Here is a 26,309-nt window from a genome sequence, read left to right as displayed (position 1 = left end):
AAAAAGATAGGCTGCGATTGGAGTCTATCTAATCAATATATTTAATCAAGACATAGAATCCAAGCATCATTTATCCTGATTGGATGATAAAGAATTTTCTGTAAAAAAAACTGTTTCACGTTTGCAGAAACATTGAAGGATGTAAACGGGGTTCTGTGATTGGGTGTACATTTTAATCTTTACTCGGGAATGGGGCAGTAATCGTTGAGATAATTGAAACGGCTTATAATTAGTATTGTGCGCGTAGATTATGTGGTCCATGAACGGTACCGAATAGTAGAGAATGTTCTATGAGATTGCATTGCATTTTGAGGAAGGTGGCGTTTCACGCGACACAGGTATATCGATTGTGTGTGTGGGGTGGCCGGCATGAGTGAAGGCCGACGAATGGGACACAATTTTCGTAACGGCTCTTTGCGAATCTTGAAATTGTTCGGTTAGACTAAACGATGAGCATGAACGTGAGATGATGCCAGGCTCATCTCGCCAACTGGGAATTACGAACGGTGGTAAAATACAATTTCTTATTAATTGTTTTTCAATATTTTACGCGACGTCGTGTCGATATTCCTGTCAAGGCTGGCAGATGTTTAGTATTTCTTTCCGACTCGATGTTACTCGGGAATATGAATCGCGCTGTTTTATTTATTGCTACAGAATTAGTTGTCTATCAACGAGAATTATATCCACGTGGTTAAGTGTGTATGGAAATGATTTTCATATCTGTTTACTACGAGATTGACAGGTGTCTATAATCGGTTCACTCAGTATTCCAATTGTTAATGAATGAATGTTGCCGTATACTATCATAATACGGTAGTGAAATTCTATCAGGAATACATTCCGTTTTCGTATTTTTCAGTTTTAATAACATGTACTTACAGATGTTCGTTTTTTCTTTGTAATCGGACATGAATAATTGATTTAACGTTTAAAGTTTACTTTTTGTTAAACATTGATTTCGTCGATTATTGTTTCTCGTTGATATTCGAACGAACAGAATTTTTTATCTGCTGGAGCAATTTGTAATTTACTTTTGCAATTAGGCTCTGAGTGGGACACATTGATGGAGGTTCATCATGAACCAATTGAAAAGAACTTTAAATTATTGGAAGAGATTGGCAAGTAAGTCTACAAAAATGAAAATATCTTAGTAGTCAATTGATATTTTGTAGAATGTTTAAACAATTGATATTTTGTAGAATGTTTAAACAATTGATATTTTGTAGAATGTTTAAACAATTGTTATTTCCAGGGGACAGTTTGCGATAGTAAGAAAATGTATGGAACTAAGTACTGGAGAGCTGTACGCAGCCAAAATTATGAGGAAGAGACGTGTCGCCAGGGGTGTAGCAGCAGCAGATATCGGTAGCTGTCTTTACAAATGTGGTTGTCAGGAAGAACGCCGCATGTCACATACTTTCACTTTCGAGACATTGCCCTTTAACCCTTAGCATTCAAATGGTGCCATTAAAAATTGCTGTACCATTATTCAAAATATTGTTTACGTTATTAAATATGTATCTAATCAATTACTAAACATTTAGGTATTGTATGAGGTACTATACCAATTTCATATCCATAAAATTTAAAGAATCGTAAGGAATGGAAATATTCTTGGTTGGAAGAAATGTTTAATTTTCAAGTTTTCCGGTAAATACGTAAATCCTATACTATAAAGCTCAATTAATGCATAAACTCAAATGTTTTGAAACTGTGACATGCTGCGTTTCCTTGCAACCATAGATATACATATTCTGCTTTGTTTCTTCCATTTATAACTGATTATTTGATGTTTCAGCTCGAGAAGCAGGTTTACTGGCACGGCTGAGGCATCCCAATATCGTTTCGCTACACAAAGTTGTAGACACAGGCACAACTGTTGTTTTACTCTTAGAATTAATTTCTGGAGGTGAACTGTTTCACTGGGTACCATCCGGTGAATTGGAAGCTGCGCACGTGGTTCGTGGACATTTAAGAATGATGCCTATTTTTCAAAACCCTGAGAAACTACGATAATTCTGACATCGATTTTGATTTTCGATAGGTTCGTCAAGTTTTAATGGCACTTAGTCACTTACATTCTCATCAAGTTGCTCACTTAGATATCAAGCCTGAAAACATTCTTTTGTTAACACCACCGCCAATGCCAAACATAAAGTTAATAGGTAATTTACCATAGCAACTCTCATATTAATCCTCATCCGTCCCTCATTTTCGCTACTTGTATCCCTTGGGATGGAAGAGGGGTAACAAAATGTAACAAAAATGTTTATAATTGATTTATTTATATAGATCTAGGTCTTTCACATCGATTAGTACCTGGATCAGAACACAGAGCTCTGTTTGGTACACCTGAATTTGTCGCTCCGGAAATTGTAAATTATGAACCGCTTAGTTTGGGAACAGATCTTTGGGCAGTTGGGGTTCTAACGTACATTCTTTTAAGTGGTGCGTCACCGTTTTTAGGTGAAGACAAACAGGAAACTTATACGAATGTTGCTGCATGTCAGTATCAATTCGACAATGAGTATTTCAGTAATGTATCCGAAATTGCCAAAGATTTCATAAGATCCTTGTTGATCAAGGATCCAAAGTAAGTAAAAAAGCTTATTTACATCCATCATCGAATCTCGTTAATGTATTTTTATGTAGAACACAACAGCAACGACAAATTTCTTTTTTAGAGAAAGAGGAACTGCAGAATCGTGCCTTAAACATCCTTGGATCCTCACGGTATGGTTCTCATGGTATGCACGAAATTATTATAAAATTAACCGGTTGCTTCTCGTTATATCGTAGGAGTCGGAAGCCTCTCAAGGTCTTGGTGGAGCTATGATTAGTGCCGTTAAACGGGGCTGTGTTGAGGCTGTTTCTCAGTTGCTACTGCAAGGAGCACCGCTGAATGTAAAGGATTCTGTAAGAGTTTTATCGCCGTATATATATTTTTTCAAATTTTTTTAGACACAGTATAAAAACTGATTTCTCCGAATAGAAAGAAGATACGCTTTTACATATTGCTTGCGAGGGAGGAGACGAGGGAATGGTAACGTTTTTGATAGAGAGTGGAATAGATCTGGACACACCGAATAAAAAGGGCTTAACACCACTTCACGTGGCTGCTAGATACGGTTTCATTAATCTTGTTAGACATTTGTGCCTTGCCGGTTGTGATGTTGACAAAACAAACCGTGGAATCAGAGCAGACGTGACAGCGATCAAGTATGGACATCCCGACATTGCGTCGTTATTGGATAAGCTCCGAAATGTACGTTAATAAAAATCACACATTTAATACCTGCGTATTTATGTTCTACTCTACATTAATATCGATTTCAGCCCATTCAACGAGAAAATTATATTAAACAATTGCAACCAACACATAGACCAATAGACCGTCTACACGTAAGACTCTTAGGACATTGTGCATCAGGGAAGTCATCTTTAATCAATTCGTTAAAGTCTGGTATTTTTAGTTTTGGGTTTTTTAGAAGATCAAGAAGTCAGAATTATACAGCAAAGGTAGCTATTTCCCATCTGTAAAAACGTAATACATACACAGCGGATTTTATGCATTTATGGCACAAATTAGTAGGTGTAATTTAAAACAGTAAAAGTATTATTCAACGTATTAAATATATTAAGAAAGGAACTAAACTTCTATTTCACTCCGATTTGTTGTAATTCACATAGAAAATTTTTATATTGCATAAAGATCCGCTGTCTAGTAATAGATTAAGTTTGAATTGGATGTGTGCGAGAACCCGAAAACGTCGGGTCGGGACAAGTCGAGAATTTTATTCGGGATCGGGACAGGTTCTAGAAAATTTTGAATCACTTCAACGCAATGTAGAGTGGATCTGTACGATTCTTAGGCATTTTTGAAGCACATAAACACTTAGCAATATTATTACCGTGTAAAAGATGTAAAATTCGGAAGATTTCTTCAGCACTGGTTTTGACCCGATACTTTCCCGACCCACACACCTTTGGTTTCAATTAATAAGGCGAAGTATCGCGTGCTAAGCAACTTTTTCTATTCAGAGGGAACCAAGTATCGAATTAGATGTAACTAGCAAGCACGGTTCGCTTAGTTTTGAATATAGTGATAGCGAATACGAGGGTACACAAGGAGTAGAGTGGAGTCGTGGTAACGTAGGTGAGGAAAATGTGATACACAGTAACTTATTTTATAATAATATCGAAGATACACGTGCTTTTCTCTGTTAAGGAGGAGAATGTGTTTTTTGGGAGTTATGTGGACGCGAGGAATTTTTAGCGTCTTATCACTATGTACTCACATTTCAACAACCTGCAGTACACCTTATAACAGTCAGTCTTAGAGAACCTGTCACCGTACAACTTCAGCAAGTTAGATTTTGGCTACGATTTATCTCAGATCGTATTGCAGCAACTAATTTCGGTAAGACGAACAAATGATAATATTATTAAGATATATATTTGTATGTGTGAATAACGTATAAATACTATTTTGGAACAGGTTTTGGTGGTAAATATAGCGATGTAAAAGTAATCTTAGTCGGGACTTATGCACCAGAACCTCTTGCTCCAAACTCGAATAGTGGTAGTCCTCTTGCACCACTTTTACCTTTTTTAAAAGAGTTCACACCAATTTTGGGGGACGATCCTCAAATGGTCGCTGTGGATGCAACTAATCCGTCTAGTCCCGGTCTGAAACTTCTAAGATCATACTTGAATAATGCAAGGATGGAGTTTTTAGAGGTGAAGTGATTACATGATTTACACGCAGTTATTCTACTTCTAACATACTATTGGGCGTAATTCAAAAAATCTTTTTGTTATATAACGATTGCAATACATATAGAAAGAAATCTTTTTACGATTCTCGTGATTCTAGTTGAACTTTTTCAAATGATTATTATCGAACTTGTGCTACATTTCGGGAATAGACCAAGCAAACTATTGCATGTCGGCGTACACAGCATCAGATTAAGAGAAAGTCAGAATGTCATTTCATAAGTAATCTAAATTGCGATTTCCAAATACAGATCGTATCTATTCGAATACGATTTAACATTTTGGTAATCTCAATTTAGATTAATATCATCCGACATCGTGGAGTCCTCAGAGTCTTGAATCATCATGCTTACTTGCACGAGCCACTTGTTCGGTCTAACAAATCCGATGACGCGTCGTTTGAATATACGCAGAGTATAATGAATAATTAAAAGGTTCAGATTCGAGTCGAATATGTTCGTGTACATAATTATACTTCCACATTTTTTTACAGGGATATAAGGCCAGTGTTTGTACAGCATGCAATAAATGTATGCATCGACATTGTCAAAACGGTTCTCATTAGAATCGTGTCATTTCATTTTGCATAGTGCCAACTACATTTGTAAAATTCACGTCTCTTTGATTTCAAGTCCTGCAATATTAACACTGTTGAACAAACTCCTGATCAACTCCTAATTACCATGCAACTATTTATGTTTCCAGTTATGGTTCAGTAATCCATGATCATTCATGATGCATGGTTGATTTTCATATATGCACAGTGTGTCCCAGCCAAGTGTACATAAGCTGATTAATTCGAAATCAGTGAAGATATAAAAGTGTTTTTGAATGGAGATAACATGGTGCAAATAGTTTTAATTACTCGTACCGTTTAATTTCCATTGAAAAATCATTTTACAACTTTGGTGGTATCGAAACGAACTCTTGTGGATTTAACTGGAACCGATGTGCATATAGATCTATGTACAAGTAATCAAAAACCTTGGAAGTAATATTTTGTATCTTCCCACTAATTTTCTTGAAATTCAATTAATCGTTTGCGATACTCATATCAAGCACATTCCCGAACGAAAACAAGAATAATATGTTTACAAATGAATCTTTTTTATATCTGCTGTCACTCTGTCACATGATCAATTTACTAACGACATATATTTTAGTTGCTGATTATTTGGTCATTAACATTTATTAACATCAGCCTTACTGCATGCAATGCATGATGTAGGAAGGACCGGAAGTTGCAGAAAGTATTCTCCGACGTGACACGCCGCGGGCTGCGGCCTCGTACGTGCCCTTGGCGAATCTTGATAAACAGGTCGAACTATTTCTCAATTCCTTTGATAAGTGATGTGTATAATGAAGTTGTTAATTATTATTTAATAATTGCTCTAATGCTTTATCCCATTAATACATACATGCACTACTGTCCTATGCAATAAAGAAAAAAAAAAGAAATACTCTCTTGTATATATTTTCTGCATCAGTGTATTATTTCATATTTTGTTCTCTTGTATCCCTTCATTAAGGACTCGACAATCTTATTATAGAGTGCACTAGTGTGGACTGGTCTTGCCGAATCTTGGAGATCGTACATCCAAACTTTAGAGGTACCTCCGGTAATGCTTACGCAGGAGGAGTTTTTGAGGGAAGTGAGAAAAATTAATCCGTTAGTTTGTTTAGAGCATTGTCGACATCTTGGATTACAATTGCAGGTACTATTTGTAATGTACGTTTAACATTTTCATTTTCTCGTGCACACTAACACCGGAGTTTTTCATTTTTAGAATTTAGGGGAATGTATGCTCCTTCCTGGGAATTTGATAGTTCTAAGTCCGGAATGGTTTTGGCAGGATGTGATCAACTGGCAGTTAAGTCCAGAACAGAAAGGACGTCTGGGAGGACGTACTACGGGAGTGTATGCTTTGGAAGATTTTCAGGCTCGCTGTCCGTGTCCTGCGAGCCAAGCTTTGCAAGCTTTGCAAGCAGTGAATTTGTGTGTTCCGGTAAGTGTCTTTGCATTATTTAATTTAATTTTGAATGTAATATTTAATTTTTTGATAGTGTGAAGTGGACGAAGACGAAGTAGAGTATGAAATACCTTGCTTAAATCTTGTCGAGCGTTTACCAGGATTATGGGAACCATGGAAACCATGCTCCAATATCCTACCTCACGCAGGTCTTCGTCTAGCTCCGTCTGAGGCACCTCTGTATCACCTGATCGCAGTATTTCCACATTTACAAGTGAGCTCTACTAAGAAACGATGGCCAGCTTGTATTTCTTTGTATTAGTTTACTGATCACAGCGATACGATGTTACACAGGCACAACTGAGGAAAATTACTCAATCATGGGATCCGTCGAACTCAGACTTATATCAGTGGTGGCGAGGATCAAAATTATGTATAGGACCTTGCGAAAGCATTATCACGTTCGAAGAAGATGACCAAAGCTGTATGGAGATACGAGTACGCGGACCACGGAGTACCAGCGCGCAATGTTTCGCGCTTCTAAGCATTATTCTTGACGCTATCGAAACAACGATTGAGCTGGTTGCTCCAGGGATGTTGCTCGAAAGACATTGGCTCAGTCCTAGTCAGCTTCGCGAATACGACGAAGTTAGTTGCCCATCAGCAGGCTGTGGATCTCTATGCAAAATAATTCTTGAATTCTTGAAATCTTTTACTAATCAACTAAGGGGGTAGACTCGTTTCTAGGATTGCAAGGGTGCGGGATTCGCCTTCTCATTTCTCGATAATGCAAAGATGGGGTTCTTCAGTACTCAAAAGCGATAAAAGATCGATCTTCCTATTTTTACGTTTACGAGACGTAATTTGCACTATTCGGCAGCATGTAGCTGTCGCAGCTTCATGAAAATAGCTACACGCGTAGCTTTACCTTTGCCGAATGATGCAAATTATGCCTCCCACACGTAAAATAGGACTTTTGAGGGTGATCGCAGCCTAGATTGATCTTTTATTTAGCGATTTTGATTACTGAAAAACCCCATCTTTGCGTTATCGAGAAATAAGAAGGCGCATCCCGCACCCTTGTAATCCTGGAAATGTACCCCCTTAAATGCATAGAGATCCCTCTTAAATGCATAAAAAACATTTTATCATATCTCACGAATCCCACCATGTGTGTTCGTAGATCGTACATTCCTGGGAACCGGCACCGGTTATATCAACCCTAATAGATAAGGGTCTCGAAGAGGCAGTTCTGAAAAATCCTTTAAACGGTCAAGAAGAAACGGTATGGGAAATAGTGGGTTGCGGTCTACCTTTAATGGAAAACTGTCTTCCTGGACCGAAACAGCCCATCAAGCATATAAAACCCGCTGTACAAAGAAGGCTAGCGCAGATGCTTGATCCTCCTGATCGTCACGGAAGAGACTGGTGTTTACTCGCTGTGAGACTTGGCTTGGGAGACCGAGTAGCACAGCTGGATAGTACCGTGGACAGTCCAACGTTAAGGTTGGTACATTGTAGTAAAATTCTGAAGAAAATCTTCTGAAAAAATTGTTCTTCTTCCCTCAGGTTACTGAACACCGCAGGTGCGGACTGTTCCGTGGGCTCTTTGATACAACAATTGCGAGCCCTCGATAGGGAAGATGCTGTGCATCTTTTGCTCTCTTTCACACCGACGTATATATTGTCAACGGCTATCGATTCCGAAACTGGATCTAATCTTTCCAGATGACAATGTTGCGTTTATCCATGGTGCATTAATACTTTTTAAAGATTACGGATTCCCGACGGGTACTCCATGTCGTGGGTTTGATAGACTTATTATGTCACCGCTTCCGCCCAACGTAAATTTTTGCATTGTTCTTTAAATCTAAGTATGTACATTTAAACGGTACATTGTATGTGTACTTCTTTAGAGGCATGTCACAATGCACAGGCACCAATGTGTACTTTTATATCTACTTATTAACAAGCACTTTACGCGGCACAAAATTCTTTTATAATATACATACATACACATACCGTACGACGATAGAAGGTTGCATAAGTTGCATCGATTTTTGTGTACTTTCTCTTACGAGCTCTTACAATCTGAATATGTCGTAATTTTAAGTATCTCTGTTTAGCGTAAAAGAATGTTGTTTTCGTTTGGGTTCTTGAAAAGAAAGCTACGTACTTAAAGGGGGTGTCTATTTAAACACAAAGTTGAAATTCTGTATCGGTTCTCGCGTTTCTTTCCGAATTGTCAACTATTTGTAAGCATTTCTATTGTGATACTATATTGTATGATTAGCTAGATCGAATTTGTTATATGAATTTGTATTAGGTGAATAATTCTAAATAATGTGTATGCACATGCGTGGCCGACAAAATAATGCATTTACACACCTATATAAACGCGATACTATTCGTATTTGATACTAATATTGTTTTGAGGGCTTTTCTTGATACGCATATATATATACTATATCTTGCCAAAAAAAAACTTCAGTGTCAATACGCGTTGCTTTTCGATTTTTATGGTATTCAGAGATCTATACTATTCGCGCGGAAAGCGAGGCGGCAACAGAGTTCGCACAATTCTTTGCTTTGTCGACGAAGTTCTATTTCTAAATGGTGTTTTTTACTAAACCAATATTTCTGAAGTACTTATTATGTGCCATAAGCAACGTTTGCTCATCACAACTATCGAAGTGTTACAAAATGCTTCTCTGATAAGTAGACAGCGGATTTTATGCATTTATGACGAAAAAATGAGTAGTAGGTGCAATTTGAAACAGTAAAAACATTAGAAGAATTTAAAAGTACTGCTGTATTGTTTTTAACCTGTTAAACATTATATATTACGAAAGAAAATAAATTTTTATTTCTCTCCAGCTTGTTGCAATTCAGTTAGGACATTTTTATTTTGCATAAAGATCCGCTGTCTACTAATAAGGGACGTCGCCCAAGTGTCGCCGATTTTAATTAAATTTTTACAGGATATTTTCAACATACTATATCCTGTATAAATTTAATTAAAATCATGTTGCACTTGGGCGATGTCCCTCGCAAGTCCTCTAAATCGATCCCTCTGTGCAAGCAAAGCATTCATTAACGAGCTGAGACTTGAGAGTATGGCCAATCATTTGATCAAAACGATTCACTATAGACTAGGCGTTTGACTATTGTACTATTGTTCATGTTTTGTTGGCACAACAATATTAAACAAGAACGCACTGATCATGTGCTACGCGCATATGATATACGATTACGATATATATTATGAAACATAAGCGACACTTGTTGTTCATAGAATACCTTCTTTGAACATATCTTATTCTGTACTAATTTGATCCAGTGGATACTATCGATAAGTAGCATTACATTCTTACTTTGTATGACAAGTATTTAGTACAAGGATTTTCGAGAATGGGATATCTTTGTGTGTACTTAGAAACGAACACGATAGTTACTTTTTTGTTTTTATTATAAACTGTTTCTAGTGTAATTAATTCTAATTCTGTTCTTATACAATGTACTTACAGATTTTTGTTGGTTTTTCTGTTCGACATATTTCTCGTAAGACGACGATATAATATGTAGTGTTATACAACTAATATAGACTCTCGACACTTACGCTAGATAAGTACAGAATTGTCTTTTGAAATTTGTATTTTGAAGCTTGCGTTCTTCACGCATTGTGTTCAACTTACATTTAATACGCCACCGTTCGCGATGATTAGTTTTAAACATTGTGTTTTTGCCAGGAATTGTTTCTTTTTTACATTGCGTGCGTACAATTGTGGAAATGTTGGCTTCTGATGCGCTTAAAGTATATTTATGTTTTACAGCTTTTGTGTAGAACTATATAGACATAGTTCGACGGTTATTCTTAAGATACAGTTAAACAGAATCGGAATACGCGCGGAAAGAGCGTTTCGCAGAGGAAAACATTGTAAGACTTATGAATTGTTGCTATTTATAAAATGAGAATGCAAAAATCGGGAAGCAGACTTCCTGATTTTTCTCGTGGTCAATGACATTTACATTTTTCTAGTTTATATAATGATGTGCGAGAACATTGATGTGTCAGATGAAGTACGTCCTTTATGAAATTCATTTGTTCTGTTTGTTTAAAAATCTTTGATCGTATATAAACTATAAAAACACACGATTCTAATATGTATGTACATGTATATTAGAAAATTACATTGAAACTAAAATCAAAAATCAATTTGATCGTTCCAAGAATGTTCCTGGGCGACACGAACATTCGATGAAGCGTTACTGTAATATAGGGTAGTCCTGTAAATTTCTACAATATACAGTAGATAACATTGAAAAGAAACGAAGCTTTGGAATTAAACATTGTAAAATATCGAGAAATTGTGTCCGTTTTGTTCGACTTAACTTTTAGATCGACGGAGAGTATTTGAACCGAAAGAAATGTACTGTATTTTCTTTTATAATAATAGAGGGTGTCAATAAAACCTTGCTTATTTACAAGTGAAGCAAACATCATTCATACATGTATATTTAGAAGTAGGATTAATGACATATCTTTTTAGAGTTGAAGAGGACTTCTTCAAACATTTTGCTACTGGTTTTTACACGAAAGATGCTGAAGTGCATAAAATAAAACGATGTACACTCTCGTCCATAATCTTCATCAAAATGGTAATTAAAGAATACAAGCTTCCAGCTTGATTTTAATGTTTTAGATAATATTTGAATGAAAAATTAAATATATACATGTACTATTTGGATAAATGTTGGAAAAATTAAATTGAGAAATAGTGGGATGATTATTCAACAAAATGGTGATTAAAGAATGCAAGCTTCCAGCTGATTTGATTGTTTTATTTTGATCAGATGTAGCTGTTATACGATAATATTTGAATGCAAAATTAAATATATGTATACATGTACTACTTGAATAAATGTTGGAAAAAGAGATTACGAAATTGTGGGATAATTATGGACAGCACTTAAATTTTAAAGATTAGAAAATGTAGGAATAACAAGACTGCGGATGTTTATGCAATTTTTAATTTTTGCAGGCAAATTTCAGGAAAGTGGGGACAAGTAAAGTCTTATTTTCAGTGGTAGTAGCCTTTATAGATCTGAAATAAATAAAAATTGTATTAAATTATGTGGAATTTTATATTCTAGCATTTTTTGAAAAAGTTAAGAAGCCATAAATGCATAAAATATAGAATATTTTGGTTACATTTAATTTACGTGTTCTATACATTAGAAGAAATTATTAAGTACCATTTTTATCTGTCTGCATCCAAAGTATAAGAATTCCGATGACGTATGGACGGGAGTGTACATATAATTTTCAGTTCATAAAATTTTTCAAGAAAACAAGATTTATTTCGCACGAAGACTCGTAATCTATTAATTAATTGAATCCTAAAAATCCGAAGTATATTGAAGGCAAAGCGAACGAAGACCTAGAGCCGTGTCTGACCACAAGCATTCCGAATCTACTTACGGCTTTACCAAAACGCGCGCGTCCAACGGCGCCCTGCTCTAGCTTCCTGTCGATCTACGGATCGATCGATCGCGCGGCGGGACAGTTTGAACGTTCGTCGACGGACGTGAAACAGAAAATTCTCGGATATCGTGAAAGAAGTGGAGGACAGAATTTTCCGTTTTTCTATGGTGTTTACCGTGAAGAATCGGTTACGTGGTCGACAGGAAACGTGGAACGGAATTCCTTCGATCCGAGAATAGCATAAGGGAGGCGGAGATCGCGTTTCGTTGGTAGTCGGCGAGGAATCGACCAGTGAAGAGCCGAGATAAAATCGGGACGACAGCCAACAAGGCGACAAGCAATTATAGAATTGGATTGGATCGAGGCGTTCGAGGAGGCTAGCGACGCCGGTTTCGTTTTATTTTAGCTTAGGCTTTCGAAGGCATCCGGTTGTGCATTCTCATCGCGGATCATCGCGACGATTACAGTGAGTGTTGTCCCCCTTTGAACCCGTAATTCTCGTTTCCTCTCCTCTTCGCGACGCGTTTGTTGTTAAATAAATGTTGTAAACCAGCGACGAGGCGCTTACACAGTGCCTTAGTTCGAACGCGAGAACGGTGAAGTGCGGTGCTCCGGTGTGCGAAATCGGACACGATCCTGTTTCTCGTAAAACCACAACGGTTTCCAACTATTTTGCGAACCAGATTACATGTTCCAGCTTGTCCGCTTCCGCTTTCTTCCTTTCCTGATCGTCCAACTCGTAGTAGACACGGCACGACCGTGATCAGACTGGCCAAGCGTGTCGGTGGCTGCTATCTTTTTCAAGCTTAGGTAAATCAGTGAGTTTTCTTATAATTTTCATCGATACATCGATAACACGCCGATAGTGAAATCATCCTGAATCGCTGTCAAACGTGGGTAATTAAGTGATGGCGGTCTAGGCAATGATATTTCTCATCCACAGTAACGTTACACAGAAGGGGACATTTTCGTTGGGAAAGATTCAATCAGGCTTCTATCCAAACATTGAGGGGATAGATTCGTTTCCAGGATTGTAAGGTTTCTCACTAGTCAAAAACGCTAGATAGAAGATTCTCAAAAGTCCTCTTTTTCGGCATTTTATGAAAATAGCTAGAAACAGACTGCGGATGTTTATGCAGTTTGCAATTTTTGTAGACGAATTCTAAGAGACAGTGGAATAAAATAAAATCTTATTTTCAGTGGTGGTAGTCTTTGTAGATCTGAAATAAATAGATTGACTGTCGAATATTATATTCTACCATTTCTCGAACATTTTCAGAAGCCACAAATGCATGAAAATCCGCAGTCTACTTCCGAATAATGCAAATTACGCCTGGTAAACGTAAAAATGCGACTTCTGGAAAATCACATCTTTGGAGACGAGTCTAATAATGTAATTGCGATGTCCAGTTTAGGTCCAGACCTAGGCACCTATCGAAGTTGCCGTGCACGTTAGGGATTGTTCCTAATCGATTCTCTGAATTGCTCAGGTCCGAAGGGCGACGAACAGTTCGTGAAAAGGGAGCGGAGAATCACCAGCCGTCATCATGGAGGCGATAAAGAAAAAGATTGCGGCGCTGAAGATGGAGATGGACGCCGCGAACGAGAAGGTCGAGGTGAACGAGACCAAAGCGAGACAGGAGAACATGCGCGCTGATAGTCTGAACGACGACGTAGGCGACCTGCAGAAGAAACTGGCCCAACTCGAGCGGGATTATGTAGTTGCCAAGGCCAATTTAGAGCAGTCCACCGCCGATTTGGAGCAGTGCGAGAAATCATGGTCCAGGGTGGGTAAAGACGTCGAACTGATTCACGCGTTGAAACTTTTCTATTTACAAAAATATTATCAGGAACTGTTACAAAGTTTTGGAAATGTACTTTATAGGCAGAGCAAGATCGTACTTCCATGACGAAAAGAGTGCAGGAGATTGAAGCGTCACTCACGAAGAAGGAAGAACTGCGTCTTACCGCTCAGGTGAAGCTAGCACGAGCGACAGAACTCGCCGACGATGCTCAAAGGTTCTTACAAACAATAAAGAATCGTTTAAGCTAGACGCATCTAGAAGTTCGATTATTCTTGTAGCTTCATTGTGTTAATATCTTTCGGTCGGCAGAATGTGCAAAGTGATGGAGGAAAGAGGTCGACTGGACGAGGAGCGCACGGAGAAGCTGATGCAGGAGCTGAAGGACGCCAGACTGATCGCCGAGGACGCGGACGCCAAGTCCGACGACATCTCGAGGAAGCTGCAGTTCGTTGAAGAGGAGTTGGAGGCAGCTGAGGAGAGAGTGAAGACCAGCGAGGCGTTTGTATAATTTCGTTACACAATTTCTTCCGATCGATTCTCGAACAAGTTGCATAAACATGTGAACGCGCCAACAGGAAAATCATCGAGCGAGAGGATGAGCTGTTCATCGTGCAAAACATCGTCAAATCCTTAGAAGTGTCCGAGGAGAAGGTACGTACACTGGACGTTGTTAATTAGGCGTGAGGTAATATTCATGTAAAAATCGGTTGATTTAGGCCAACCGACGAGTGGAGGACTTCAAGGTGCAGTTGAAGGAGCAGAAGAAGAAGTTGAGGGCAGCTGAGAAACGCGCCATTCTCGCTGAGAGAACAGTGAAGAATATGCTGAAGGAAGTAGACATGAAAGAAGGTAACGGGGCCGTTTCTTATAATGTATTTGCAAGGATAAGGTTTTGTTAACGACAATTATCTTGCAGACGAGCTCAGAGAAGAAAAGGAGAAGTATAAGGCGGTCTGCGACGACATGGACGCCACGTTCGCAGAAATGACCGGATACTAAAACCCGGGAACGGATGGAGTTTCATTTATTTTGTTATTCTGTGCCTCTTTCGCTTGTTTGCTACATTTAACATGGCTGCTATGCTTCGGAGTTCGGTCGTCTGCCTCCAGCTACGCCGACTCGATACGTTCTAGCGTATTGCCAATGATTCGGAAAAGCTTCACGATTCATTCGCTACACGGATTCTGCAACTAACAGGCGAATAAACATTCGCGAATATTCGCTAGTTTATTAACACGAAGACAAAGTACCTTCCACCGGACCGCTTTGCTTCGCTTTGATAACGCTTGACCGGGCCGATTTGCTTCAGAAACGATAGTCTTTCTTGTTTTCTTTTTCTTTGGATAGAATTAACGATAGACCATGTATTTTTTCTTTCAGAGGTTTCAGAGAGGAGATCGCGATACGTGAAAGCAAGCACGACTCTGTGCCCCCTTTTTATCATTGTATAACGAATCCGAATTTTCAATAAACGGTATTTCAAAAATTACACCCGTTCGCCTCATCATTTGTTCTTCTTCGCTTTCCGAATAGCGTGCTCCCAGAACGGCAAATAAAGAAACGTAAATGTTTTAACAAGTTTGACAATTTTCTCATTCGCCACTTCAATAAAACCTGTGGTCCGATTAATTATTTTTATTACAATGCACGCGAATTTTTATTGTACGAGTCGGGTAGAATTTAGTTGTTTATTTTTCATTTGCACAATAAGTTTATTCAAGACTGTAAAATTATGATTTTAGTATCTGTTAACGTGGTTCCGTGTGAATCGGCCGATCGGAAGAATATAAACGTCTAGAGAAGTCGAGGAATCCGTTTGCGTCTAACTAAAGAAACTGACTGTTGGGTTCTTTTGCATTTCTTTGTGTCTATAAAGCATTGTCCTCGCCGGTCACCGAGTGCAGTAACCCGCGAGCTTTGCTTTGAAAGACCGCAGCGATTCAGTCTCGAGGAAACCGATTTTTCAGACGGCAGTACGTAAAACAATCACAATTCCCTCACGAACAAACGCCGAACAATAGTCTCGCCAAAGTGTTCGTGTGTTTGTTAATGATACTTTCGGAAGTGAATTATCGAGTCTGCAGTGAGAAATCGAACGGGATTATTATTTAATCGACGTGTCATCTTTTTATAACAATAAAAGAAAATCTATGTTAATAACACCTTCCAAGAAAATAAATTTTTCTTTGCTCATACTGAAGAATTCCATTTTTTAAACTGGCATTGGAGTCAGTTTACGAGATACGTTTAATCTTTGGAGGATATTCGAATAAATTTGAGAATTCATTTTTATCATATTTTGATAGTGACTATTTTTGCGACGAACAGACAATTATTTATACGTTTTCTTCGTGCGATGAGAGAACGTAGCAATGTCTAGAATTGGTCCGAGTTGTTGAGATACTGTTTTTAATTCTCCGTTTTTAATTCGCAGCTTCTTTCTGAAAACTCGTGATTGATCGGCACGATGAACGCGATTAAAAAACGTCTGCAAACTCTGAAAATCGAGAAGGACTTGGCGATGGATAAGGCGGACATGTGCGACCAGCAGGCGAAAGAAGCGAATCGGCGAGAAGAGAAGCTGAAAGACGAGGTGCGCGAATTAGCGAAGAAACTGATACAAATGGAGCGTGATTTGGAGCTCAGCAAGGCCCAGTTGGAGAAGTCGAATAGAGATCTCGAGCAAAAAGAGAGGGTCTACATCGTGGTTAGTAACTAATTGTTGTTTATATTATTAATTAGTGTTTAATCAATTACTAAAAATTTAAGTATTGTACGAGGCATTATACCAATTTCGTATCGATAAAATTTGGAAAGTCATAGGCAATGGAAATAATCTAGAGGTCGAACACCTCAATTAAAATTAAACATTTCTTCCGACCTAGAACAATATCTTTTCTCATATTATGGATATGAAATTGATGTAGCTCACACAATGCTTAAATGTTTAGTAATTGATCAGATGTAATTGTGCTTTTGACACGTCCTGGGAAATTCTATTTGATTTCGAGGACAGACCCAATCGGAATTGGCAGTTCTGAACAGGAAAATGCAGCAATGCATACATAACATGGAGAAATCGGAGGAACGTCGTCTGACGGCTCAAACGAAATTGACACAGGCGATGGAGACTGCCGAGGATGCAAAACGGTCAGTTGTGTGATCTTTTATTGGTAGACTGCGGATGTTTATGAAATTTTCAATTTTGCTAGCCAAATTTTTAGAGTGGAATCACGTGAAATATTATTTCCAGTGGTAGTAGTTTTGTTAAAATTCTATGGAATTTTATAAATGCATAAAGATCCGCGGTCTATTTATTGGATATTGTCTTTTAAAGGAATTACTGACTTGAAAATACACATTATTTCACCTCGCAACCAGGAGATCTAGCCTCCCATAAGGTAACTGATCAATCTCACGTGAATTTCATATTATTAGTACACTGGAAACATTTATTGTTAAGTATTTTACGGAGTAAGTCAGTCGAATAATTCTTGTTGGGAATGTTAGGTGGTTCAGGACGATTCAATTGACGATGGACATGATTTCTTCTAGCATTTGCAAAGTGCTAGAGAATAGAAGCAAGCAGGACGAGGAGAGGATGGACCAGTTGATGACGCAATTGAAAGAAGCGAGGCTGATTGCTGAGGACGCGGATACAAAATCAGACGAGATCTCGAGGAAGTTGGTTTTCGTGGAGGACGAACTGGAAGCTGCTGAAGAAAGAGTGAAATCGAGCGAGGCGTGGGTATATAAAAACAAATTGATTACGTTCTAGAAACTAATCTTGTTTCTATAATTTTTAGGAAGATTATGGAACGAGAAGACGAACTGTTCATCGTTGGCAACATATTGAAATCTCTCGAAGTATCCGAAGAAAAAGTAATCGTCATTTCGAGGATCTATAAACTTTTACAAAATCACCACATGTTCTAATATTGGTTTCTCTTAGGCTAATCAAAGGGTGGAGGAGTTCAAGTTGCAATTGAAGGAGTTGAAAGCGAAATTGAAAACTGCCGAGAAGAGGGCCATCATCGCAGAGAAGATGGTGAAAGTATTCTCGAAGGAGTTGGATGCGAGAGAAGGTTAGTTTCAAGATCATACATTTCTCATTTATTTGTTACTCACGCTCGTTGTTTCTTCCAGATTTTCTGTTCAGAGAAAAGGAGAAATACAAATACATCTGCGACGACATGGACTCCACGTTCTCCGAACTGACTGGCTACTAGTCGAGCTTCTGTCTAAATATTATACTTGACATCGGTGTGCATTTATTCTGTGTCCTTTTTATTAAAGCTAAAATTTCATCGTTCATTCTCGTCTTTAACATTTCACAATTCGAAAGGATTATCATTTCTGATTGCACAATCGTAGAAAAATTGGTGATTTCTAGGGGTTGAAATGAAACGGCTTGGTAGTCTGGATTGTTTTATAATACTTTACAGGATATCAATTTATTTTATCGATTCTACGATCGACACAATGCTTTGAGACGCCATACCACCGACTAGATACAGTTTTCAGCTGTGGCCACGTCGTTTCGCTGGTCGCTACGCGGTCGCTCGAAACAGGGAAGAAAAAATGGCGACTTCCTGGCGTTGAACAGCACGGTGGCCACGCTTCGCAGGCACACACACCATCGCATTCGCACCGTGGAATTTTTCCTCTAGTTCACCCTCGTGTCTTTTGTTTTTACAACGATGCTAATAGTAGTTACAGTAATAATTGTTCGTTTGATTTGCTCATTGTCCGCGTCTCCGTTCCATCGCAAACGCGGACAAACCGGTGACGTAACTTCGAATGCATCGGTTAGGAAATAGAAAGCTGACGCGCAGGGGAAACTGATCGAATCGTACAGGGTGCACAGAAAACGTTTGATCTTCGGATCGACAAAGATCTGTAACAAAAACTTGCAACATCGTCCTTGAAATTTGATTTTTTTAGTTGAACGTTGCGATATTTCTTTAGATCCTGTTAGGATCGATCGCGACTACGCGTGGGTCCGTGGACCTTTGAATGTATTTCGAGTGTCGAGGCGTTGCAAGTTACGTCATCGTATTAATTAAAACACACCGTTCGTAGCATCGTGGGGCTCGATTGTTTGACCCGACGATTAACGAAGAGATAATTAGTGGCGTTCGTCGGTTTGGTGATGCGTTGATTGGCCGAGGCGACGAACATTTACAACTCGGTTGTCACTCGTGACAACGCGTCCGATCGAATCCTGATAGGACATGGGATTCGGCAATTAAAGCAGAGTGTTCTCTCAAAGAAATCTGATCATCTTCGGGCATAAACTTGTCCTACAATACTCGTTCGAATTACTTCTCATTTCTAAGTATGTACACTGTCGCTCAAAAGTGTGGAGTACGTATTCGAATAAATTTCAAAACGAACTGTTACTTGCAGTTTCAATCGATTTAATTTCATTTCAGTGATAGACCGAATAGTAGACTGTTCCAAATTTTTGACTGGCAGAAATTGACTCGAAGCAATTTGAATATCACCACAAATACAAAAATCCAAGGATTAGAGTAAACGATTCTTTCATTTGAAATAAATAGAAAATATTTTTGATGAAAGAGAGAGAGAGAGAGAGAGAGAGATCCTAACGAGTTCCACGAGGTAATTCTCAGGAACGGAACAAACGTTCGTCGCCTTGGAGAAATGAATGTTTTGTCATCCAGTGTAATGTTGAAAGGTTCCAAGATGTCCTCGGAAGTGGAGAAACAATCGGATATCGAAAGAACTGGTTAAAAACGTACGCAGTCGTCGTACGACGGAGGTTGATCGGCCGGTGACATAATAAAACATGTACAAAAATCTGTTATCGCTCAATAAACGATACCCGCTTCGCGCACAGGGCCTAACAAATTAATCGAACTCTACGAGTTTGATTGACGTGCTTCTCGTATATACATTCATGTATGTATCGTAATGTATGCGCATACACGCGCTTTAAGTACATATATATATTTATATAAATTTATATATACGCATACCTACGCCCTCGTCTTCGCAGTGTCGCGCACACTTCCGGAACTTATTCAATTGTACGCTGCCGTCCGAAAGCTCAAGCTCGCGAAAAAAAATAGAAACTGTTCTTAAACTTCTAATTGTCAAACGTTAATTCTAAAAAGAAAGAATCATTATATTTAGAATTTAGATGATATAGAAATAGAAAGTCCACTCATTTTTCAAAGAAACGCATCTTGCAATGAAAATAGATGGAAATCAAATTTCAATTTTAAGAAGAAGCAATTATTATATCTAGCTTAATAAAGCTAAATATAATAATAATACTTATTATTATAAAATTTAATATTAATAATAATAATAGTTATATATTAATAATATTAAATAATATAATAACCATCTTCAACGTCCTAAGACAGAATAAAAATAAAAGGCCCAGCTATTTCCGCTTTTCAATCAATCAATTTGATTCTATTTGTAATGTCACAGTTTAAAGAATCTTGGAAGATCGTGCGCAAAAGATAAATCTAAGAATTCACGTTCCCAATTTTATGCGAATTCGAAAACTTTTGGAACGAGGTCCCAAGTTTTCGGACGACAGCGTGTTTAACGTCTCGAACAGAAATGCAGCGTGTTCGCGTAGCAACGTTTTTGGTAAAGTACATCGAAAAAACGTGTTTAGCCTAGGGGGATCGCTCGGGATAGCGTAAAATTATTGTTATCGGAAATAGGAAGTGATCGGCCGTGTTTCTTTTTTTGGCACACTCGAGTAGTTTGCGGAATGGCAGTGTCGTGGAACTTTCGGAACTCTTCGCCGGTAGAACGAGAACGCGCGGCGCGACGGCAATAGCGTTTATTTTTACTTTCGAAATCAGTCTGAGGGGTACGCTTGAATTCGTTGCGGGTCACTCGGACTCTTCTCCCGTTTCTCTCGGTTTCGAATCCGAGAAGATCGATATGCATTTGAACGTTGTCGCCGAGTTTTCACTTTAACGCTGGGGGATCCGTCGATCCGAAATATCTTTCGTGGTTTTCGAGGTGCGGAACGAAAGTACCGGAACACACTTTAGATGGTACCTAAATTTAATAAAATCGTTGGTTTCAGTCGACTTTTTCCAAAGCGTATAAGAGGAAATCCTTGATCTAAGAAAACGGAAACCTCCCCGCGAGAGTCGAGAATCCACTTCGATCGCCGAGCAGTATAAAGTGTAAACATGTCGGGCATATCAGTATGAACCACGAAATACTAATCCAATTACAAAACTTATTTGTAGCATTTTTTCTGCACAATTTACGGTAGTAAGTTTCGGAAAAAATTAAAATAGTAGCACCACGTGATCTAAGAGACAGTACGGACCCGAATGTGTTTCTCTTACAATTAGATCAAGGATTTACTGTATCATGAATACAAACGTGTAAACCTTTGTCCCTCGCAGTTGTGATTTCTCAGTCGTCAAGTACAAAAAGTAAAAACACGTAAAGGATTGTAAAATTGTGAGTTGCAACTGGAGGAAAGACGATGTTTCCCGACAAACTATTCGTCATACTTTGCCGCCATGTTTGCATCCAAAAAATTCGAGAACGACTCTCTCAGGTAGATTGAACGAATACAAGCGAGTAGACGTTCGGCGATTATAGTCTCAGCCTGCGAGATAACAGGTCTAGCGATTCGATGCTAAACTATTGTGTCAATAACGGTTAACAATTATTGACGTAACGCCATGAACACTTGTGTTTCTTTGAGAATCTGTACTGCTGATTCCATGAATATCTTCTGCCTTTGGAGTATGGCTTTTTCCTCTTCTTTCTCCTAAACATTGTAAAGTCTCTACTTGGTTTGAAATAATTATCAATACAACATCAAAAAACCTTATTAAAAACTGAATGAAAATTACAGTAATTTAAGAAACTGCTCCGAGCGCAAAGGGTTAAAAAAAATCGTAGGGAATGAAAATATTCCAGGTCGGAAGAGATGTTTAATTTTCGAGTTAAAATTGCTCCGAGTTCAAAGGGTTAAAATTGAAGAATCGCGCAGAGAAAAGGTTAAATTAAATTAAATTTCCGTTCCTGGAAACGAGAGTCTACCCCCTTAATAATCTCAACAATATTGTGAATAATGCAATTTTTTGTGGTGGCTCTGAGTAGCCACTCGAGTGCAAAGGGTTAACAATTAATCAGAGAAATGCCAATAAACAATTGGAAGAAGCCAGACTCCCCCGGCACGTTCGAGATTCGCGGAAGAAGCGGTAGTTTCCCGAAGCGACTAGTGTGCGGCAGTGTTCGCTTTAGAAATAGTTGGCGAGCCTTAAGTTAAAAGTGCGCGACATTCGAAGAAGGATGCCGGTTTCGAACGGTGAACCGGGTCGGGGAAGATGCCGGCGCGGCGTCGCGACGTCGAGACTGTGGCGTCTCTTTTTCCGTCTCGCCTCGGCATGGAAGAAATGTACAGAGCGGGGGCGGAAACGGTCGACGTCCGTTCTCCGTCACGGGATTAATGTCTTAGTCAGACGTCTTAGGATTAATAACGGACTTAAAGTAATCAACGATGTTTAGACGTACGTATAAACTTTACAATGCAACAGAGCCGAACTCCGTTCTCAACGTGATCCGCCTCGGTGACGGCGAGATGACGCGTTCACGGTAATCGTCGTCCAAACGACGACGACTACTTTGCCTAACAGCTGCGTGTATACACGGCCAAATTCGTCACACGACCATATTTCGTACTCTCGTTCCCGATTCTAATACCACGCACGCACGCACTGGACACAGGTGAGCACGGCCCGGTTTTTTTTTTGCCGGAACGACACCGATTCGATCGGCTAATTAGTTTCCGATCGGCTCCTGAAGATCGAACTGAGAGCGAGGAAATCAGTCTTGTAAATTTCAACGGACCTCTTCGTCCTCCAAAGAGCCACGTCAAGTTACATCGAACTTGTTTCTTACACTTGTTGCGGAACACCTGCGTGCTTGGACGGTCGGTAAAGGTGGGATCTGCTTAGCGTCTCTGGATGCAGCGAATAGACGCAGACCTCATTAGAGGCCTTTAGGGGATCCCACCTTTACAAAGCCACTTGTTAAAATCAAAAGAAGACTCTTCAAAAGATGCTTTAGTCCATAGATAGATATGTAGATAGATTCCACTGATAAATAGTAGACTGTTCCGTATGTAAGAACATGTGTACCCCTGTATAATCAATTAATAATAACTAGACTGCGGATCTTTATGCAAAATAAAAATTGTCTGCATTGATTGCAAGAGATAGAAACCAAATTGAATGTAATTTCTTCCCTTAATGATTTTAACAGAGGAGAAATCACATATATTGACATCGTTAATTTTTAAGATATTTCAACAATTTTCAATTTCATGTACTTAATTGTACTATGAATGCATCAAGATCCGCAGTCTTATAATAACCTATGCCTGTTTTCATATCGTGCGTCATGTCTAATCTGCATATAAAATATCTGAAAAATATTTTTAACCAGAGGGACGACCCTTGGACTTTTTCGCGTTCGAGCAGCTTGTACTTTCTAAATTGGAACGGCACAGTCGTTGAAAACGGTGAAGCTGTATCTGAATCAATTAATTTTGAGGATCCCGTGAAGACATTGATAGAGGCGAATTATTCGGTACAATTATTATGCAATTCGCGTTCGATTTCGAATCGTTCAACGAGGCAGTGTCATGTCCCATCGAGAACAGTGTCACAAGAATGATGCGTTGCACAAGAACAGATGCTTGGAAGCTGTGCCGTGTCGTAACGATTGGTTAGCCGATGACGCGGGATCTGATTGAAAGTGAGCGTGGAACGCGGTTGCAAAAAGCAACGACGGACTTGTCTAGAATCGAAGAATGAACGGTGTGGGCCAGCGTGACCAAAATAAACGCTCTCGGCTGCACGCGGCAGGGACATGCTGTACTATGTAGCTTCGTGACAATTCCGCAGTTGGCCTCTTCATCGTATTCAATCCCAAATTTCTGGCGAATTAATTAGATGAACAGTTAATTATGTGGTTAGAAGAAGTGCCTTCCAAAATATCTTTTAAAAAATTGAATGGTCCGGGACATCTCCAATGATGTGATTACAAGAAGTACCTTCCAAAATATCTTTTAAAAAAGTTATTCAAACATTGAATGGTCCTGGACATCCCCAATGATGTGGTTAGAAGAAGTGCCTTCCAAAATATCTTTTAAAAAATTTAATGGTCATGGACAGCCCCAATTATGTGGTTACAAGAAGTACCTTCCAAAATATCTTTTAAAAAATTGACTCAAGCATTGAATGGTCCTGGACATCCCCAATGATGTGGTTAGAAGAAGTGCCTTCCAAAATATCTTTTAAAATATTGAATGGTCCTGGCCATCTCCAATGATGTGGTTACAAGAAGCACCTTCCAACATATGTTTCAAAAACGGTCCTGGGCATCTTGAATTATGTGGTTACAAGAACGGTCTGTCAGCCAAGGGTTAAGCGAGGATGATTGAACAAAGCACAGCGATGTTTCTACAACTGATACGGCGATACTCAAAGGAGGACGACGGGCCTGTTTTAGTATGTCGACAGCCTGGGATCGTAAACGGCGTCGTATCCGGCCAGTATCCGGACGCTCAGAGGACTTTCCCGTGCTCTGTTCGTACGTTTAAGTCTTTGGTCTCGAATGGGTCGCCCGCCGGCGAACGAATCGTGGCGGTCTGAGCAAATTGTCGTTTGGCACGCACTCCTGCACGCGATTAAACTCATTCAACCACCGATCATTCACTCACTCGTCGCGTCCACGCACGCACGCTCGTAATATTCTCGTTGCGTCACAGGCAAAGAGGGAAAGAGGTGATCGAGCGTCTAGACTAGGGCGATTACGATCGCCAAATTGAATTACTTTCGACGTTCTCTCTCTCTCTCCCTTCTCATCTCTCTCTCTTTCTCTTCGCCTCGTTGCCTGCGAGAGGATTCACGAATCCCAGCAACGAGCGGAATTTCAATTTTCACCTAATGTTATCGACAGAGAGAAGAAAAAGCGTGTTCTCCTTTCGCACGCTTCGCGATTTTTTTTTTCTTGTAGAATTCTAACCATGTTGAAAGTATCGCGGCGGTACGCGCCGGATAGAGAAGGATTCATTTCACCTAATTTGTGTTTTCTTTTTCCGTTCCTTGGACCACGGGGGTGCGGATCAGGAATCGGGGGTGGATGGGACAAGGGAGGAACACAAAGTTTGCCTACCGTGGGACACACGTGGGACGTGCCGGAAACACTCAAGGGAGATTGGGAGGGTGAATTAAACGGCGATTGAGTAGTCGGAGGAGGGGTTGTTTTGGGTGCTCGGCCTTGACCATAGAGAGCTCCTCAGACCGAGTTTCAGCTTCTTCAAGGAGTCGATGTCGCACTCGGCCTCGCTCAGCTCTGGCCGATCGGAACGATCCCCATTCCCCGCCACTACGTTCCCCTGGTTGCCTACGAACGTGGTCTCCGCTACCGATATCGGCGGCAATACCGTGCGTAGCGAGCTCCTGCTGGGAACATGCCATCTTGCCAGACGACCAAAGTCACACGGTTAGTATCATGGCACCCGCGGCCGTCGCACAGTGCTCGGTCCTTATCGAGGACGGCAGAAAAACTTCCAAATTAATCCGTTTAAGAATTCTAATCCTTTTTAACAGTAAACCTACCGAGCAGTAAAACCGACTAGAATGTTTCAGTTTGTAAAAATGACGAGGCTCTATTTATTTAGGTTCTGTGCAATTTTTATTGCAACGCGTGCTTGGATGAAAAGATCTGCCGAATCAATTTCCATGTAGGCAATTTCATAATTTGAGACTAATAACGAAATACAATGCTGCTAAAAAAAGAAATTGAAGCGATTAGTTCTTAACATTGTCCCGGACACTGTGCGTCGCAATAAATATGTGGAAGAATGGTAGTTGCAGGAAGGGGTGGTGCCAATGTGCCCCCCTGTTGTTAATACAATACAACAGAGTGCTGGTTTTACAGTCAGTCTCGTAATTGATGGCACACGCTTTAAATCGGATGAAGAAAAATTTATGAAAATTGTTATTCATTTGTTAGTCACCTAGATCGTCCTCTTCGTGGGAGTGACTTCTGTTCTGACATGGGTGAGATGTCCGATGAAGTGCTCGACGTACCGTGATAAATGAAGTCGGAAACGGCCCGAACTGCAAGCGACATTGTGCACATTAGAATATTGTCGGAGATAGTGAATAAAACAATAAAGTAGCTTCTGTTTTGTTCATAATTCATACGATAACAAGAGCATTCGAGGACATCTCAACA

The 26,309-nt window shown here is 39.4% G+C and overlaps 4 protein-coding genes across 20 annotated transcripts in view; 3 read left to right on the top strand and 1 right to left on the bottom strand.

Moving 5' to 3' along the window:
• The first annotated feature begins 104 nt into the window (after positions 1-104).
• LOC143212881 (death-associated protein kinase 1) lies at positions 105-11,237 on the top strand. Of its 3 annotated transcripts, none has more exons than XM_076432158.1 (20): positions 105-506; positions 1,047-1,125; positions 1,256-1,368; positions 1,802-1,962; positions 2,048-2,168; positions 2,296-2,596; positions 2,688-2,736; positions 2,803-2,919; positions 2,996-3,268; positions 3,340-3,522; positions 4,045-4,159; positions 4,232-4,423; positions 4,502-4,743; positions 6,008-6,097; positions 6,330-6,494; positions 6,567-6,785; positions 6,844-7,023; positions 7,104-7,397; positions 7,933-8,255; positions 8,319-11,237. In XM_076432158.1, exons 1-20 carry the CDS (start codon positions 467-469, stop codon positions 8,479-8,481), a joined length of 3,420 nt encoding a protein of 1,139 aa, XP_076288273.1. In that variant the 5' UTR covers positions 105-466; the 3' UTR covers positions 8,482-11,237. The 3 variants fall into 3 exon arrangements, with proteins under 3 accessions (XP_076288273.1, XP_076288272.1, XP_076288274.1); XM_076432157.1 differs by having other exon boundaries at positions 106-509; XM_076432159.1 differs by lacking the exon at positions 6,008-6,097 and having other exon boundaries at positions 108-509.
• A 150-nt stretch (positions 11,238-11,387) lies between these two features.
• Positions 11,388-15,520, top strand: LOC143212895 (tropomyosin). Of its 3 annotated transcripts, none has more exons than XM_076432203.1 (7): positions 11,388-12,700; positions 13,725-14,021; positions 14,120-14,253; positions 14,349-14,537; positions 14,615-14,690; positions 14,756-14,888; positions 14,956-15,519. In XM_076432203.1, exons 2-7 carry the CDS (start codon positions 13,782-13,784, stop codon positions 15,036-15,038), a joined length of 855 nt encoding a protein of 284 aa, XP_076288318.1. In that variant the 5' UTR covers positions 11,388-12,700; positions 13,725-13,781; the 3' UTR covers positions 15,039-15,519. The 3 variants fall into 3 exon arrangements, with proteins under 3 accessions (XP_076288318.1, XP_076288320.1, XP_076288319.1); XM_076432205.1 differs by lacking the exon at positions 11,388-12,700 and adding an exon at positions 12,707-13,052 and having other exon boundaries at positions 14,956-15,520; XM_076432204.1 differs by lacking the exon at positions 11,388-12,700 and adding an exon at positions 12,707-13,044.
• A 347-nt stretch (positions 15,521-15,867) lies between these two features.
• Positions 15,868-18,353, top strand: LOC143212894 (tropomyosin). The gene is made up of 7 exons (XM_076432201.1): positions 15,868-16,012; positions 16,474-16,746; positions 17,056-17,189; positions 17,595-17,783; positions 17,846-17,921; positions 17,992-18,124; positions 18,186-18,353. The coding sequence occupies exons 2-7, from the start codon at positions 16,507-16,509 to the stop codon at positions 18,266-18,268; spliced, it is 855 nt and encodes a 284-aa protein (XP_076288316.1). The 5' UTR covers positions 15,868-16,012; positions 16,474-16,506; the 3' UTR covers positions 18,269-18,353.
• Positions 18,354-18,463: 110 nt separating this feature from the next.
• The window catches only part of Dscam2 (Down syndrome cell adhesion molecule 2), a 163,873-nt gene continuing 156,027 nt past the window's right edge, over positions 18,464-26,309 (bottom strand). For 10 of the 13 annotated variants that reach the window (XM_076432142.1, XM_076432139.1, XM_076432148.1 and 7 more), the window contains 2 exons: positions 26,089-26,191; positions 18,464-25,546 (listed from right to left, as the gene is read on the bottom strand). In XM_076432142.1, coding sequence (XP_076288257.1) covers positions 25,297-25,546; positions 26,089-26,191 — 353 coding nt within the window. In that variant the 3' untranslated portion in view covers positions 18,464-25,296. Of the gene's footprint in view, positions 25,547-26,088; positions 26,192-26,309 lie in introns of those variants that run through there. The other 3 variants (XR_013009814.1, XR_013009815.1, XR_013009813.1) reach the window with 2 other exon arrangements.

The sequence above is a fragment of the Lasioglossum baleicum genome, chromosome 10 (genome assembly GCF_051020765.1).
Source record: "Lasioglossum baleicum chromosome 10, iyLasBale1, whole genome shotgun sequence".
Classification (NCBI taxonomy): domain Eukaryota; kingdom Metazoa; phylum Arthropoda; class Insecta; order Hymenoptera; family Halictidae; genus Lasioglossum; species Lasioglossum baleicum.
This window is presented reverse-complemented; position numbering and strand designations above follow the sequence as displayed.

Bases quoted from the DNA above. Each gene is read 5' to 3' on its own strand.
- LOC143212881 (XM_076432157.1), top strand. From the start codon at position 467: ATGATGCCAGGCTCATCTCGCCAACTGGGAATTACGAACGGTG. The intron at 510-1,046 runs GTAAAATACAAT...TTTTGCAATTAG, and splicing joins ACTGGGAATTACGAACGGTG to GCTCTGAGTGGGACACATTG. The intron at 1,369-1,801 runs GTAGCTGTCTTT...TTGATGTTTCAG, and splicing joins TGTAGCAGCAGCAGATATCG to CTCGAGAAGCAGGTTTACTG.
- LOC143212895 (XM_076432205.1), top strand. From the start codon at position 13,782: ATGGAGGCGATAAAGAAAAAGATTGCGGCGCTGAAGATGGAGATGGAC. The intron at 14,538-14,614 runs GTTTGTATAATT...ACGCGCCAACAG, and splicing joins AGAGTGAAGACCAGCGAGGC to GAAAATCATCGAGCGAGAGG. The intron at 14,889-14,955 runs GTAACGGGGCCG...ATTATCTTGCAG, and splicing joins GGAAGTAGACATGAAAGAAG to ACGAGCTCAGAGAAGAAAAG.
- LOC143212894 (XM_076432201.1), top strand. From the start codon at position 16,507: ATGAACGCGATTAAAAAACGTCTGCAAACTCTGAAAATCGAGAAGGAC. The intron at 16,747-17,055 runs GTTAGTAACTAA...TTTCGAGGACAG, and splicing joins AAGAGAGGGTCTACATCGTG to ACCCAATCGGAATTGGCAGT. The intron at 17,190-17,594 runs GTCAGTTGTGTG...GATTTCTTCTAG, and splicing joins ACTGCCGAGGATGCAAAACG to CATTTGCAAAGTGCTAGAGA.